Source organism: Mobula birostris, chromosome 16 (genome assembly GCF_030028105.1).
Source record: "Mobula birostris isolate sMobBir1 chromosome 16, sMobBir1.hap1, whole genome shotgun sequence".
NCBI lineage: Eukaryota > Metazoa > Chordata > Chondrichthyes > Myliobatiformes > Myliobatidae > Mobula > Mobula birostris.
This window is the reverse complement of record NC_092385.1, coordinates 36,698,706-36,714,886: the sequence shown is the minus strand read 5'-3', so window position 1 is coordinate 36,714,886 and position 16,181 is coordinate 36,698,706. Positions and strand designations below refer to the sequence as shown.

General features: G+C 38.0%; 1 protein-coding gene across 14 annotated transcripts in view; it reads right to left on the bottom strand.

The window, feature by feature from the left end:
- LOC140211100 (microphthalmia-associated transcription factor-like) overlaps positions 1 to 16,181 on the bottom strand; it is a 259,427-nt gene that overhangs the window by 157,586 nt on the left and 85,660 nt on the right. Inside the window, exon 1 of one of the 14 annotated variants that reach the window (XM_072280556.1) lies at positions 6,095 to 6,178. The exons of the other annotated variants lie outside the window; for them this stretch is intronic. Coding sequence (XP_072136657.1) covers positions 6,095 to 6,150 — 56 coding nt within the window. The 5' untranslated portion in view covers positions 6,151 to 6,178. Of the gene's footprint in view, positions 1 to 6,094; positions 6,179 to 16,181 lie in introns of those variants that run through there. 14 annotated transcript variants of the gene reach the window in all.

Below are 16,181 nucleotides of genomic sequence, written 5' to 3'. Positions count from 1 at the left end.
TTGAGATCACATCTGGAGTAGTGTGTGCAGTATTGGCCTCTCTTACTTCAGGAAGGATGTGAATGCACTAGGATAAATCAGAGGAAATTTGCTAGAATAGTCCCTGAAATGGATGGAATGTCTTATGAAGGAAAGTTAGAATGGGCAGGTTTGAACCCACTGCATTTTAGAATGAGAATGGACTTGGTTGAACTATACAAGGTCCCAGGAGTCTCAAAAGGATGAACATGGAGATGTTTCCTCTTATAGGAAAATCCAGAACTAGTAATCGCTGTTTAAGAAGGGGTCGGATGTTTAAAATAGAGGCGAGGAAATACTGTCCTGAGGACTGAGCATCTTTGGAACTGAATCTTAGAGGAAGCAGTCTTCAAATATCTTTAAGGTTGAATATATTTAAAGCAAAAGTACACAGATGCTTGGTAAGCAAAGAGAGGTAAAGTTTCAGCGGGTTGATGAAAATGAGAAGTAGAGATTATAATCAGATCAATCACAATCATATCAAATGACAGGGTAGGCTTCAGGGACTGAGCAGATCACTCTGATGCTAATTGACGAGTATGTAAATTATTCATTAGCAAAACTCAGAAAAACTGTTCCACACTTACACTTAAGAATATTTATTGCTATATAATTGTATGACATTACATGCGCAGTGTTAGTTTACAAGAAGCTAAAGACAAAATGCCTCTGCAAAATTAACTTCTATCATTTATAGAACGCTCCACAGAAGACATTCTTAAAATAATATAAAAGAGCTCAAAGCCACAGCAAAATCTGTCTGAGATAGCTCCAGTTGCCAACCTTACTAAAAGTGTTCACCTGAATTGAGTTGGGTCAGTGAAAAGCACGCAAATTTCCCAACTATTATCTCTTAATTTGATGTGGAACCAATATAAACTCCAAAACAAAAATACAATACAGCTGAATATCCTTTAATATTAAAAGGTAACATTACCCGACTATATCATTTCAATGGTATACACTAAATTAATATGCAAATGCTGAAACAGTAAGTGTTACTGCTTATTCACAGGTTTCAGTTTCTGGTTAAACCAACAGCACAACTTGGGTAATGGACAATTTTCATCCTCACAAATGAAACCAGAAGTGGATGGATGCAGTCAGCTACCAGGGGCAATGGAATTTTCACATCACTGAAAAATAAGAAAGCAATTCAGATTTAATGGCATAGAGGATGGGGACATAATGGATAGGACAAAGAGCATCCCTTTGAAAGGGCAAGACCAAAGTTTCTATGATGGTGACCCACTGTTTTGCGACCGTCTGCTTGTTAGAAGAATAAGGGAAGTTAGAGATGTTGGGGGGTGTGGAGGGGGGGAGTCAGGGAATACAAATAAAGGAATTTGTAAAAAGCTGTGACATGTATCTTAGAATTGGAAACTAAAGAATAATATTGGAAATGCCCAGAAAATTTTGTGGTGCCTGTGGAGAAAAAGAGAACTGAGTCAAGATTACAGCTAGATAACCTTATAGCAGATCTGGACAGTTCTGATGCAAACAGAGAAAGCAAATTATCCAAAATTGTTGAATTTAATCTAATATTGAATTCCAGTGACTGCAATATACCCAGATGGAAGATCAGGTGCTGTTCTTCACACCAAGGTTGGGCCACATTTGGAACACACAGAGAAGTCAGAGTGGAAACAGGGATTTAAAATGACAAGCAACTAGAAGATCAAGGTTAGCACTGTGGAATGAACAAATGTGAACTGAAAAAGCATCACCTAATCATCAACTAGTTTCTCCAATACAGATGGTAATGTATTGTAAGCAACAAATGAGCTACAGTAGGTTGGAAGTTCAAATAAATTAATTACTTCTTGATGTGGAAGATCTATTTTGGCCCTTGGATGGTGGGAAGGGTCCAGGCAGAAGGAGAGGTGCTGCAATCTCACAATTGAATGGGAAAATGCCAAGGGGAATCATAAAGAAAAGGTTGATAAATGAGGAGAGAGGAAAATGCTTTCAGTAGTAGAGCCACATTGAAGCTGAAGTAAACTGCAAAGCATGTTCCATTGAAACTGAGGGCTAGATGGGTGGAAAGTGATGTCTGCAAAGAATTTAATAAAAGGGCGTACCTTATGAAAATTGGTTGAGCAGCCTAGCGTTTTTCTCTTTGGAGCAAAAGAGGATGAGAGGCAAGTTGAAAGATGCGTACAAGATAAGATGCAGAGATCAAGTGGATAGCCAGGGACTTTTTCCCAGGGCAGAAATTCCTAGTACAAGGTGACATCCTTTTAAGGTGATTGGAGGAAAGTATAGGGTGGGACGTCAGAGGCAAGTTCTTTACGCTTAAGAGTAGTGGGTGTGTGGAATGCCCTGCCAGGAATGGTGGTAGAGGCAGATACATTAGGGGCATTTCAGAACTTTTAGATAGGCACATGAATGATAGAAAAAATAGATGGCAATGTAGGAGGGAAGAGCTAAATTGATTTTAAAGTATGTTAAAAAGTCAGCACAACATCTGTGGGCCAAAGGGCCTGTACTGTTCTGCAAAGCTTACATAAAGTTTGAAAAGTCACTTGACCTCTGGACAAAACAATTGCAACTAAAATGAAATCAACAAAGTTTCTAGCCCAGTTCTATCATATAACATTATTTGCAATGCATAAGCTTTATTACTAAATGCAATCAGCACTTAGAATAGACTTCTGAAAATTGCAGAATGGTCCACTATGCTTAAGATACTATTATGAGATAATACGCTTACATATACAAGCCATAAGACAACCAATAGGCATCAATTGAATTGAAATGCAGGAGTGATGTCAGTCTTTCACTGGATATATGCAGCCTACAAACTAAAGAGGACCTCAATTCAGGAGATGATCTGCATCAAAATTACCTGTCCATGCTACGAACAAAGTTCATGAGTTCGCCAAAGGAGCAAAGTCGTGAACTAATCCAGAGTTTCCTGCAATACTCTATTTTGCAGGCAAGTGACTCAACTGTTAATTGCAATGCTCATGCCCTGGGTGTTCTCATCCGAGGCTCCAAGTTCCATCAGTTAACAGAGGCAAAATATGGTTGCCTCATCTCTTTCAACACCACTGGAGTTCTCAGCACTACATTATAAACTCCAGCCATAACATGAAGATCAAAAACAATATAAACCGAAGCCCAAATGTTAAGACAAAGACTATTGCATGGTGACTTCCAAGGTCCTTTGTGGTTTACATAGTGCAACACTTTGCACCGGGAATTGCTCCTGTGGGCTCATACCAAACTATAATGGGTACACTGCATGGAAAAGGCTCAAAGCATTTATTTAATGTACAAGATTTTTCGAACACTCGTTTTTGACAACAAATTGTATCCAAGACCAACACCCACTTAATTAGACCTGAAGAAGTATTTCAGCAAAACTGAGGATTCTGAATCAAGTAATTCAGGTTTGAATTTAAGCACAGCTATCACTGCGTCACTAACTTTTGAATAAGTACCTGATCACGACAAGATAACTACTGATAAAAGGTCCCAGAGGGTCCCATTTAGTATTTCTCTGTCCACAGATGCTACCTCATCTGCTTGCAAAACATGAACCATACAATCAGATCAAAGCTCCTCAAACTGGGAGCAAAGGCTTCTAGCAACACTATCATCTTCAACAATGGTGGAGCCCAACAGTTATTCAGTCTTGGCTAGAACATTTGCAACTATTCTCTGTAATACTGTCAATCCGTCTTGACATTCTCCCAAGAACTCCAGTATCACAGAATTCAGTCTTTAGTTAGTTTGATTCACTCCACACGATGCCAAGAAATGGTTCAAAGCACTACTCACAGCAAAGGTTATGTGACCAGACATTGTCTTGACTGTAATACTGTTGAACTACACTCCAGAACCGCCTATGCCTCTAGTCAGGCTGCTTCAATATACTTACAATACTGCTATCTAAGAGACCATATGGAAAATTGTCCAAATGTGCCCTGTTCACAAAAAGGACAGATTTAATGAGGTTAATTACAGCTCAACGAGTCTGTTGCTCTATATTTCCAACAACTGCAGGATCTCTTGTGTTTATTCTCAATCATTAACAATGATGTGTGGTGTTACTGACAGTGCCATCAATAACCTGCACACTCATTAATGCCCATTCCAGTTTAACACCAGGATATCCTCACAGCCTTCGTCCTATGTGGACTAAACAACTGAATCCTAGAGGTCTGTCAACAAAGGAAGATGGCTGCAATTGTTGGAGGTTAATCATCCCAGTCCCAGAGCAATGTCCTAGCAGGTACACCTTCAGCTTTTTCACCAATGACTTTCATTATCTAATAAGATTGAAAGTTTAGACATTTGCTAATTATTGCCCAACAAATAATTCCATTCACCATTCTTCAGTAAATAAAGCACCTCAGTTAATATTCAGGATTGGCAGATAGATAACAGGTAGCCTTCAAAACAGATAAGTGCCCATCTCCAACAAGGCCAAGACACGAAACAAGATTTATCATTGCCAAGCCCCCCGGCAACATCACGGAGGACACCTTTGATGAGGATCTCAACTAAGTCACAATTATGGCCGCAAAAGTCAGGTGAGGTGGGGTATGCTATGGCAAGTGACCCACCTCCTGTCAATCGAGATCTTTTCACCATTTAAAGTGCTCCAGTCAGTAACATGATGGAACACTCTTGGTTTGTCTGAATTAACATAGTTTCAGCACCCAAGAAGCTTGATGTAACCCCTGCTTTACTGCTGTTTCATCCACCACTGCAAGTATGCACTTCCTTCACCACTGAGGCACAGTGGCTTTAGTGTGTACCATCTACTAAATACACTATTGTTATTGAACTGGGCTAAACTGACAGCATGTCCGAAAAATACAAACTCTGTGAACGAGAAATACAGGAGCTTCGGCCACGTGGGAACATCACCACCTACAGGTTCCCCTCCAAGTTACACACCATCCTGCTTTAGAAACTTATCATTTCATCTTCATCTTTGCTGGCTCTAAGTCCTGGGAATACTCCCCCAACAGTATTGTGAAAGATCCTTAACCAGGAAGATTGCAGCAGTCCAAGCTGCATTTATTGGGCATGCTTACCATCTTCTTAAAAGCAAATAGGAAAGATTACAAATGGTGTTACCAGTGACATCAAACGTGAGAAATTAATATACTGAAGGCAAACATTCATAATGTACAGAACAAACAAGTTTTGATTGACACATTTTTTAGTTACAAAAAACATGACATTTTCTGACACCCTGAATCTTGGCTCACATATAGTTTCCTTTTGAAACTGTTGTAACACAAATATTCATTTAGTAAATGCTTCAAAAAATCCTATCATATGTTCTACTAAGTCATCAACATCAAAATATGTACTATAATACAGTATTTCCTTCCGTTGCAAATTCCAGCATATTTACTGAAACCCGACTGCTTTAAGATGAAGCAAATTCACTGTAAGAAAACCCTTCTTGTGACCCATGACCATTCAGTAAATAATTAATTAACTGTACTGCTAGCTTTCTGCTTTCGTTTGAACTTAATAAATGACCACAATGATGATTTGCTTCAGTTCTCAGTCGTTCTAGAGAAGATAAATTGGTAAAATTACAGACTCTGACTCAAAAATACTGTTCTAAATCTCCATGGTCTGAACCAAGTACGTACATGCAAATGACATGTCTCCAGCTTTGATACTTTTATACTTTTAATCACACAAATGTTGAACTGAGGTTGTTGCAAGACCTTACTATACAGCTAGATAAAATTGTTGAGATTATTGAGCTGACACCAATACATTTAAATATTTATATTTAGCAGTGATCTTGCTGACAAATGCAGCACATTGTGTACAGGCATGCTTATGGATATTACCAATAGATTCTAAAGCCAGAGTGACCACAGTTAAAGGAACCAAAATAAACTGTTCAAAAAACTCTTTAAATACAAAAATATTCTACAAGTACATACAAATAACGACATACTGAACGATTTTTAATCAGGAACTGGTTGAGAGAGTTTAAAGCTTTTGCATCACAGAAATTTTTAACTGTTGAAAAGTACTTGATTTATTTTAGTATTTTCAATTTGGAACTACCTAGAAGTGATAAAGTACTTACACATAAAGCCTTTGGAATGAGCATGGTCTGAACATTTGTACTCCAACAGCCTCCATCTTTTCTTTTTCCTGAAAGGTGTTTTGTAAGCCCTTGGAGAACAGTGAAAGTCAAACTCTACGGCAGTATATGTGTCACTGGGGGTGGCTCCAGATAAGGCCCTGGCAACTCCAATCCTAGCAGAGCTTTATGCTTAAGTAGTGCCTACTGTCTGTCTGCAGCAATAGACCTGTTCAATCCAGCACCTGCATGTGATATAATGGGCCAGTTCCTCTACTGAAACTGAAATTTTCTATTTACAAACATCACCTAACAGAAAATGACCCTTGCTACCTCCCCAAGATATACCTTTTCCACTTGTCAAACATTGCTGGCTATTTTCCACAAATCTATACTGTTCTATTAGAAAAAAACACTCTAGTAGTGCAAATGTCTGAATAAATTTACCTGTGTTACAAAGCTTCAATGTAGCCAGTCAACATAAAAAGACTGCAAATTAATACCACAAAACTATAGTACTTCCTTACTCATGTCTGTTTGCATCATAAAGTGGAAATGTCCACCGTTTAATTTGCAGACATTTGCTGCAAGGAATTAGAGCATTGGCACGTTATCATGCGATTTCAAGGAAAAGAAAGCAAATCAAAACCAAACAAATATATCCAATCCTGGATTTTATCCTCAAGGAACTCAAACCATTAGCTCTCCGTTCTCTTTCCCTTCAGCTACAGACACACCTGCTCTGCATTTTCAGCATTGTTTTTATCCCAAGGTTCCCAGTTTTTACAGGTTTTCATTCGGACATGTTCATCTGGTATTATTTAATTGCACTGACTTCCTAATAAGAGTTTAAATTTTCTACTGAAGTTAACAGGTTTCCTTTAACATTCACCATACTGTTGCTTTCTCAAAGCACTGCAATGTTACAATTTAGTGGGTTTATTTAAATTTTAGGAAATAAGGCCACTTGAGCTTTGAAGTATATCTGCTTGAACTTCATGTATTAATTTATAAGATTTATCAAAAGTGACCTTCATTACTCTTCATTGAATATTCAAGATATTTTATGGTTAGATGTACATGTACAAATGTAGGTGTGCATACAAAAACATGCATATATTTCATATTATGTGAAAGTAAAACAACTTCCCAAATTCAAGAGCTTTTATTGAAAAATGCACTTCCTTAAGTTAACATTACTCACAAAGTTAGCATATTGCATATTTCCCTTGTAGTGACTAGCATGGGAGATCATTTCAGGGGACATTTAGACCAATCATATTACTATAGGTATGGATCATATGAGATAAGGAGGGTAGATTTCTTTTGCAGAAATGTTAGTTAACTATTTGGATATTCACATCAGTCTACAAGTTCCATGATCACATACCTTTGCTGAATCACGAAGGTCTCTGTTGTGTTTGGGAGCCCATTCAGCCCAATCCAATACATGGGGTACTCAATCTGTGAGGTCAGTTCCATTTGCATGAAGTGAATGAAATCTCAATCCTCAAAAGGCAAATAGGGTAGGAAATTGTACATTAACAATTTGAGAGAGGCTTAAAAAAAGCACTTAAAGGGAATTTCAGAATTGTTGTTGATCGTTCCAATGATTTACTGTATACTGGGGCAAATGTCCATATTTCAGGATAGACTCGCTGGGTAAGAAGTACAGCAGAACACAAGGGCTGGCTGGGTAAGAGAACAAGTTAATGAAGGAATAAAGCAATGCAAAACTTCAATCACTGGTGAAGGTTAGATAAGTGGAGGAACTGACTTTCAAAAATATTTAGACTGAGTTTCAAGGAATTAACTAAGATCCTATATTGCCGATAATTTAGCTTACTAGTCTTCAGAAATCTCCTTTACATTACCTAACATCAGAAAATCTGGGCCATTATATAAAAGTGCATTTCTTCTTGCAAGTCCTTTGGATTAAAAAAAAACTTTCTGGCGGTGTCACAAAATATCGCTGAGCACCTAAGCTATGCTCCCTCAGTCAGCAATTGAAAACTGTGAAAAAAATATATATATATATAACATATTTAAAAAGAGTGAAACTCACACCTATCTTCAAACTGGCCTTTTAATCAAATGTTTAAAAACAAATGTAAACATGATTTCACTTCCATCATGAATCAATGATTTCACATATTAATACACAATATTCTCCTTAAAAGACAAGTGCCAAGTTCACACACATCAAAAATCAAAGTTTGTTTTTACCAAAAAAAAGAACGAATAGTTAAACTATCAGCATACAAGTACAATGGATTCATATATAAATCTATAACATTGCACAGACTTTCATCTGGAAATAGATAAGCACTGACGCCAATATTAACAGGCATAAAGAGTGGCATTAAAAAGGTGAAACATCTAGTGAAAGCAGACTTACACAGAAGGAATATGTATGTTCCCGGATCTGCAAGGCTTAACATGAGAACGTAGTTGCAGAGTTTCACTGATTTTCAGATCTGAGTAAGTAGACCTGGGCAACTTGTAAATTACTCATAGCTAAACAACTGCAAAGTTTAGTTTAAACAATGGATTTGGTATCAATGTTATTAATTATATAATACCGAAATAAATATATTAGATTAACCAAGAAGCTGTATGTATTATACGCAAAAGAGTTCATAAGCTTGATGCCTCTTGGATCTCCCAACGGGCAAGTAAATGAATGGTGCAACATTGAGTTCTTGAAACATATTAATCATGAAGCAACTTGCTTTGCATGAACTTAACTGATAACTAACATTAGTTGCAGAATCATAGGTTAGCAGCAAGAGGGAACATGGTCCAGCAAGTTTAGAGTCTAGACAATCCCTTCTAGCACAAAACATTTCTTACAAAAGAAGAGGAATACCTCCTGTTCTCATTAAGTAACCATGCCCGTATGCTGCTTGCATATGGTGGGAGCTTAGACAATTTCCCCAACTTCACTTATAAGTTTGTTGAGATCAAAGTACTACCATAAGTTGTTATTAATAAATCACCACTTGAACAATACATACTGAAAAAAGAAAATTCAGCAATGCATGTCAGTAGTGACCAAGATTTGAAATACGATTGTACACTTCAAAATTGACTGTTGTCCCAGTGTCATCTTCATCAAAATCTGTGAACTCATCACATCCATGCATTATAAATATTTATTGGAGCACCAGAAGTGTATCCACTGCGACACTTATTTTTAAAAGACAAGAATTGCTAATATTGGTCATTTTAATTTCAGTTTGTTTAGGAGCTATTAAAGTTTATGAGCAAAAATCTCTTTTACATGTTTGTTCATTAAGATAATACATCTGTATGTAACTTAAGCCTAGTTATTGATTGTTCTGCCATCCAAAGGGTATCGTACTTTGAAGGAGGACATATTAAACAATCTTATGAGTTTCCTGTAATTGCTACAAAAATCTAGGTAACAATAGACAATAGGCACAGGAGTAGGCCATTCAGCCCTTCAAGCCAGCACCGCCATTCACTGTGATCATGGCTGATCATCCACAATCAGTACCCTGTTCCTGCATTCTCCCCATATCCCTTGACTCTGCTATCTTTAAGAGCTCTATCTAACTCTTTCTTGAAAGAATCCAGAGAATAAAGTTTACAATTACTTATTCCAGTTTGGGATTAAACAAAAATCGCTTTAATTGGCTTTACAGAGTTAATTACTGCTGTGGTTCCACATATAATCACTCAAGAGTTTGAAAACTACTCATAAAGCATTGAACTGTGACACCCAATGATAAGTGCGAGCTGAACCAGTTATGGAGCAGCTTTGTGCCTCCGCCCACTCCTTGCCTTGTTCAGATAAAATCCTTATGCCTATTAGAGGGCAGACACCCTCAGCACAGTGAACATTCTCACGCACAATAACTTCAATTGAATATCAAAATTCAGTAAATTTCTTCGATCAGTATTAGTCCTCTGAGAAACAATGTACAGCAGTACTAACAGTTAAAACATAAATCCTGTACATCATTGCCACATTTATTACTTCACATCAAATTTCAACAGTCATAACAATGTTAGCTAAACTACTCAATGACATTTACTATAATAAACTGTTTTACATAAACCTCATTGTTAGAATAAAGAAAAACTGAAGATAAGCAAGTAGCCCATGGATACTTCCATAATTAATTCTCTTTTATCACATTAAATGCCCATCAAAATGTTAGATTATCCCCATAGATATCCCTTTTATCAAGAAAGATGCCAACATTTAAACAACCCTCTAATACTAAACCATTATTGTACACATAGAAACATTGAGTTGAAATATTATTTCTAGTCTCTCCACAGACACTACTTAGCCCACTATGCATTTCAAATATTTGCTTTATTTTAGATTTCCAGAATCTGCACTAGTTTTTGTGAAAATAAACTCACCTCTGGTATAATAAGCGTTAAAGGAATTTGTAACCTTCCAGTATTATCATGACAACTTTTAAGCAATTTCCACAGTCCTGATTGATTGGCATTACTCATCAAAACTGTGGGCCTCTGCCAAAACTCTGCATTAAATAGATGTCAAATAGTGCAGTCAGCTAGTCCAACTGTGGTGCAAGGGTCACTACTTTTGAAAAATTAATTATTTTCCTTCAGAGAAAAATGCACCAAAAATTTATAGTTACAAAATCTTCAAGAAATTATCCCAGGGAGCATATTTAAAACCAAGACACCCTTAATCATATTATGCAATTGACATTTCTTTAAACAAAATTGGGTAGAAGGAATGACGACGTAGACTATTTAGTGAAAGGGGAGAGAATTCAAAAATCAGAAAGGCAAAGGGACTTGGAAGTCCTACTGCAGAATTCCCTAAAGGTTAATTTGCAGGTTGAGTCGGTAGTAAGGAAGGCAAATGCAATGTTAGTATTCGTTTTGAGAGGACTAGAATATGAGAGCAAGGATGTAATGCTGAGGCTAAATAAGGCCTTGGTCAGACAACATTTGGAGTATTGAGAGCAGTTTTGGGTCCCTTATCTAAGAAAGAATGAACTGGCACAAGAGAAGATTCAAAGGAAGTCTCCAAGAATGACCCTGGGGATGAAAAGATTAAAATATGAGGAGCCCTTGATGGTTCTAACTGAAGTTTAGAAGAATGAGGGGATGATCACATTGAAACATATTGAGTATTTCAAGGCTTAGACAGTGGGCATGGAAAGGATGTTTTCAATGGTAGAAGAGTCTAGGACCATAGGGCATAGCTTCAGAATTGAAGGACATCTCTTTAGATCAGAAATTAGGGGGAATTTCTTTAGCCAGAGGGGGGTGAATCTGTGGAATTCACTGCCACAGATAGCTGTGGAGACGGAGTCATTGAGTATGTTTAAAGCGGAGGTTGATAGGCTATGGATTAGTAAGGGCATCAAAATTATGGGGAAAAATAAAGAGAATGAGGTGAGAGTAAAAATAAGTTAGCCATGATTGAATGGCAAAGCAGAAACAATGGACCAAATGGCTAAATTCTACGCTTATGTATAATAGTCTTATAGTTTCTAATTTGTATCTCTTGATCAAATGGCCCAGATTTCTGGCTGGTAGTCTGGTAACTTAACCATTATACTGCAAGACACGGTGTTACAGTCAAGTACTGAAACAAAAGACTTTAGATGCTGCAATTTAGAGCAAATGCTCGACTGTTTCTAGAACTCAGTGGATCAGGCAGCATATGTGGAGGCAAGAAGGATGCTTTGAAGTTTCAGATCAAATCCTGCATCAGGACAAAAGGGTGGGGTGGGGTGGGGTGGGGTGGAGAGAAGATGGTCAGTAGATAGAAGAGTGAGGAGGGTGGTGTTTGGGAAAAAGGAGCAAGTAGTTGACAGTGAAAACAAGGTGAGGGCAGATATGATGGGCAAAAGGAAACTGGTGTTGGGGTGGCCATGGGGAACAGATGGAAAACATGAACAGAAAGAGAACCAGAGAAGGTAGATGGGAATGGAAGAGGAACACAAGGGCGAGGATTACCCAAAATTGGAAAATTCAAACACTCATGCTACTAGGTTGTAAACTACCCAAGTGGAATCCGAGGTATTTTTCTCCTAGTTTGTGTTTAGCCTCACCTTTGCAAAGAAAAATCCTGAAGGTAAAAACGTTGGTGTGGGAATCGGAAAGTAAATTAAAATGACTTGCAACCAGACACTCAAGATGCTGCTGTGGTGGTCCTCAAAACAGTTGCCTGGTCTGTACTTGGCCGTGCAGATTTCAAAGAGGCCACATTGCAAGCACAAAATGCTTGTATTCTAATAGACAAGGTTGGAGGAGGTCCACATGAATCTCCCTCACCTGGAAGAGATATTTAAGTTCCTGAATGGTGAAGGAGGAGGTGATGCGCTTCACTCACTACAGTTGATTTTAGGGGAAAGAGATGAGAAGACCAGAGACAGTAAAAAGCAGAATCATCAAGAATCTTGGAAAACTTCTATAGACGTGTTGTGAAAGTGTGCTGACTGGCTGCATTACGGCTTGGTATGGGAACACCAATGCCTTTGAGCAGAAAATCCTACAAAAGGTAGTGGGATTCGGCTCAGTACATCATGGGTAAAATCCTCCCAACCATTGAGCACATCTACATGAAACGTTGCCCTAGGAGAGCAGCACCCATCAACAAAGATCCTCACCAGCCAGCCAGTGATCTTTTCACACTGCTGCCATCAGGCAGAAGGTACAGGTGCCACAGGATTCTCACCACCAAGTTTAAGAACAGTTACTACCCCTCAACCATCAGGCTCTCGAACAGAAGGGGATAACTGCCAATCGCTGCCTGATGAACGGTGGTCAAAGGCGTCACTCTGCGCATGATGGACACAAGACAGCAAAACATGCAAAACACTTTGGAACTCTGAACTCTTGAGAAGCATTTCACCCAAAGATATGTATGGGAAGTGCTGAAGACTCATGCAGATGAAAATCCTCATCTCAGTGGATTTAATTCTTCTAAAAATACGAAAAATTCTGCAAGTAAGGCAATCTCTGATTTCACTAGCCAGCTGTGTTATGCTCATTAGATATCAGATGTCACATCAGAGATGTTCTTTCCTGAGGAGATCTCCATTTAGGGGATGAAACATTTATGCAAATAGAATGCAGGATTTCACCTTGTAATTGGATGCACAAATCCAACGCACTTTATTTAAGTAAAAGGTTAAATGGCTGCTCAGATGAAATTTAAATTTCAGTTCATAACACTGCCACATACTTCTGTTTGCAAACAGAGAGCTTTAATACCAGTAGAGTAAGTACATGAAAAAGTAGAGCATCCTGAGGAAGCAGCTACCCTGTACTGATGGACAGTATTCAATGTTTTCACAGGAAATTTACAAAGGCAAAATGTTCTAACGTTTGAATGATTTTCAAATAAAGCCTAAAGAATCAAACCTTACACTTCCCTAGCTCTAAAACCATTTTGGTTAATTCAAACAAACTTTACCTTAAGCTCCTGTTTATTTTGATACTGCAAAAAAAAATCCGATGTGTTTTTACCCACCAAGTTGTGTTGTAAAGGGACATTTTTATTCACTCATAAGAACATAAGAACATAAGAAATAGGAGCAGGAGTAGGCCATCTGGCCCATCCTTCCCGCCATTCAATAAGATCATAGCAGACCTGTCCGTAAACTCAGCTCCATCTACCTACCTTTTCCCCATAACCATTAATTCCTTTACTATGTAAAAACCTATCTAACTTTTTCTTAAATATATTTAGTGAAGAAGCCTCAACTGATTCCCCTGGGCAGAGAATTCCACAGATTCACCACTCTCTGGGAAAAAGTTTCTCATCTCCGTCCTAAATCTTCTCCCCTGAATCCTGAGGCAATGTCCCCTAGTTCTAGTCTTACCTACCAATGGAAACAACTTTCCTACTTCTATCTTATCTATCCCTTTCAAAATTTTGTATGTTTCTATAAGATCCCCTCTCATTCTTCTGAACTTGAGAGAGTATAGTCCCAGGTGACTCAATTTCTCCTCATAGGTTAAACCCTTCATCCTTGGAATCAACCTGGTGAACCTCCTCTGCACTGCCTCCAAAGCCAGTATATCCTTCCTCAAGTATGGAGACCAGAACTGCACACAGTACTCCAGATGCGGCCTCACCAGTACTCTGTATAGTTGCAGCATGACCTCCCTGCTCTTGAATTCAGTCACTCTAGCAATGAAGATCAACATTCCGTTTGTTTTCTTAATAACCTGTTGTACCTGCAAGCCAACTTTTTGCAATTCATGCACAAGCATTCCCAAGTCCCTCAGCACAACAGCATGCTGCAATCTTTCACCATTTAAATAATAATCTGCTCTTCTATTATTCCTTCCAAAGTGGATTATCTTGCATTTACCAACGTTGTATTCCAACTGCCAGACCTTGGCCACTCACCTAACCTATCTATATCCCTCTGTAGACTCTCCACATCCTCTATAAAATTTGCTTTTCCACTCAGTTTAGTGTCATCAGCAAATTTTGCTACGCTACACTCAGTCTCCTCTTCCAAATCATCAATGTACATAGTAAACAGCTGCGGGCCCAGCACCGGCCCCTGCAGTACCCCACTCACCACAAACTGCCAACCGGAGAACCCGTTCCCTCAATAACGCATTACATGAATGGATAATGCCAATCCTAATAATTACTGAGCAGGAATACTTGTCAATTTTAGTAACCTGAAGCAGGATTTATAATTCTAGTTTCCAGATCTCCAGAACAGGGACTGAAGGGTCACTGCTTTCTAAAGATACCAACTCATTTTTTTTTCCCTTCTAATCATTATCTGATGAGGTGCCACATGGATTTATGCTGGAGAACTGTTTATTTGAATACAAGAAAAGTAGGAGCAGAGGTAGGCCACCTGCCCTTTCCCTCACCTCGACCCCAAACTATGGCTTTCTATTTAATATCATAAACAATCTTTCTTTTTTTTTGTAATGTATTTTTTATTGAATTTCATCATCAGACAAACATTTCCATAAGATGTATTTCAGAAACTGTACATAGATATCATATAATCACATTTGTCACAAATCTCCACATAATATTTATCTGAGGTATACACTTATAGAAAGGAGAGGAAAGAAAGAACAATCACAAGAAGAAAACTATGTACAGAATAGGGAGTGATATTTTTTTTACAACATATTCATTGAATTGTGAGAATAAAATCAGGCCTATGAGGTGTTATGTAGTTAAACCATTTTTTTCCAGTATGAATAAAATTGTTCCAACTTATGATTAACAGATGCTGTTATCTTCTCCATTTTATAAACGTCCATTGTAAATTCCATCCATACATTTAAAGTTGGGCTCTCCTGTGATAACCATTTCCTGGTAAGGGTCTTTTTACCAGCCACCAGCAGTACATTCATTAAATATTTATCTCTTTTCAACCATTCTTGAGGTATATACCCAAAATATATGGTCTTACTCTCTAAGGGTATTTCACATTTAAAGATGTCTTGTAGGGCATTACTCCAATAGTCTTTGATAACGGGGCATTCCCAGAAAATATGATAATGGTTTGCATTTTGATTTCCACAATTTCTTCAGCAAACAGTGGGGTTACTATCATAATGGGATTTCTGAGAGGGTGTAATAAAATATCAAGTTTTCCACCCAAACTCCCTCCATTTCTGTGAACCAGTACACTTCCACTGATACCTCCAGATTATTGTCCAGACTTCCTCGGATATTATTATCCCTCTTTCCTTCTCCCATTTTGTTTTAATGTATGAAGTCGAATGTGTTTTTAGATTTGACAAACCCTTACACACGCTTGAAATGATTTTACTACTGTTGTCTGAATTATATGCTTTTCTAAATAGCTCTAACAGACATGTACTTGCCTTGGTTACATTTTTAACCTTTCAACTCTATTCTGTGCCAGTTGTACAGCGCTTTCAATTCCCTGATCTCTCAAAAATGTTATCTACCATCTCTTTAAATACCTCCTGTAAACTAGCCTTTAGATCTCTGGCATAGTGATTTCCAAGGATTCGCCGCCCTCTTTGAGAAGAAATTCTCATGCATGTCAATATAATATAGCCCACAGCACCCTGTGCAATTGTAACTACATTTCACTACTTTTAAGTT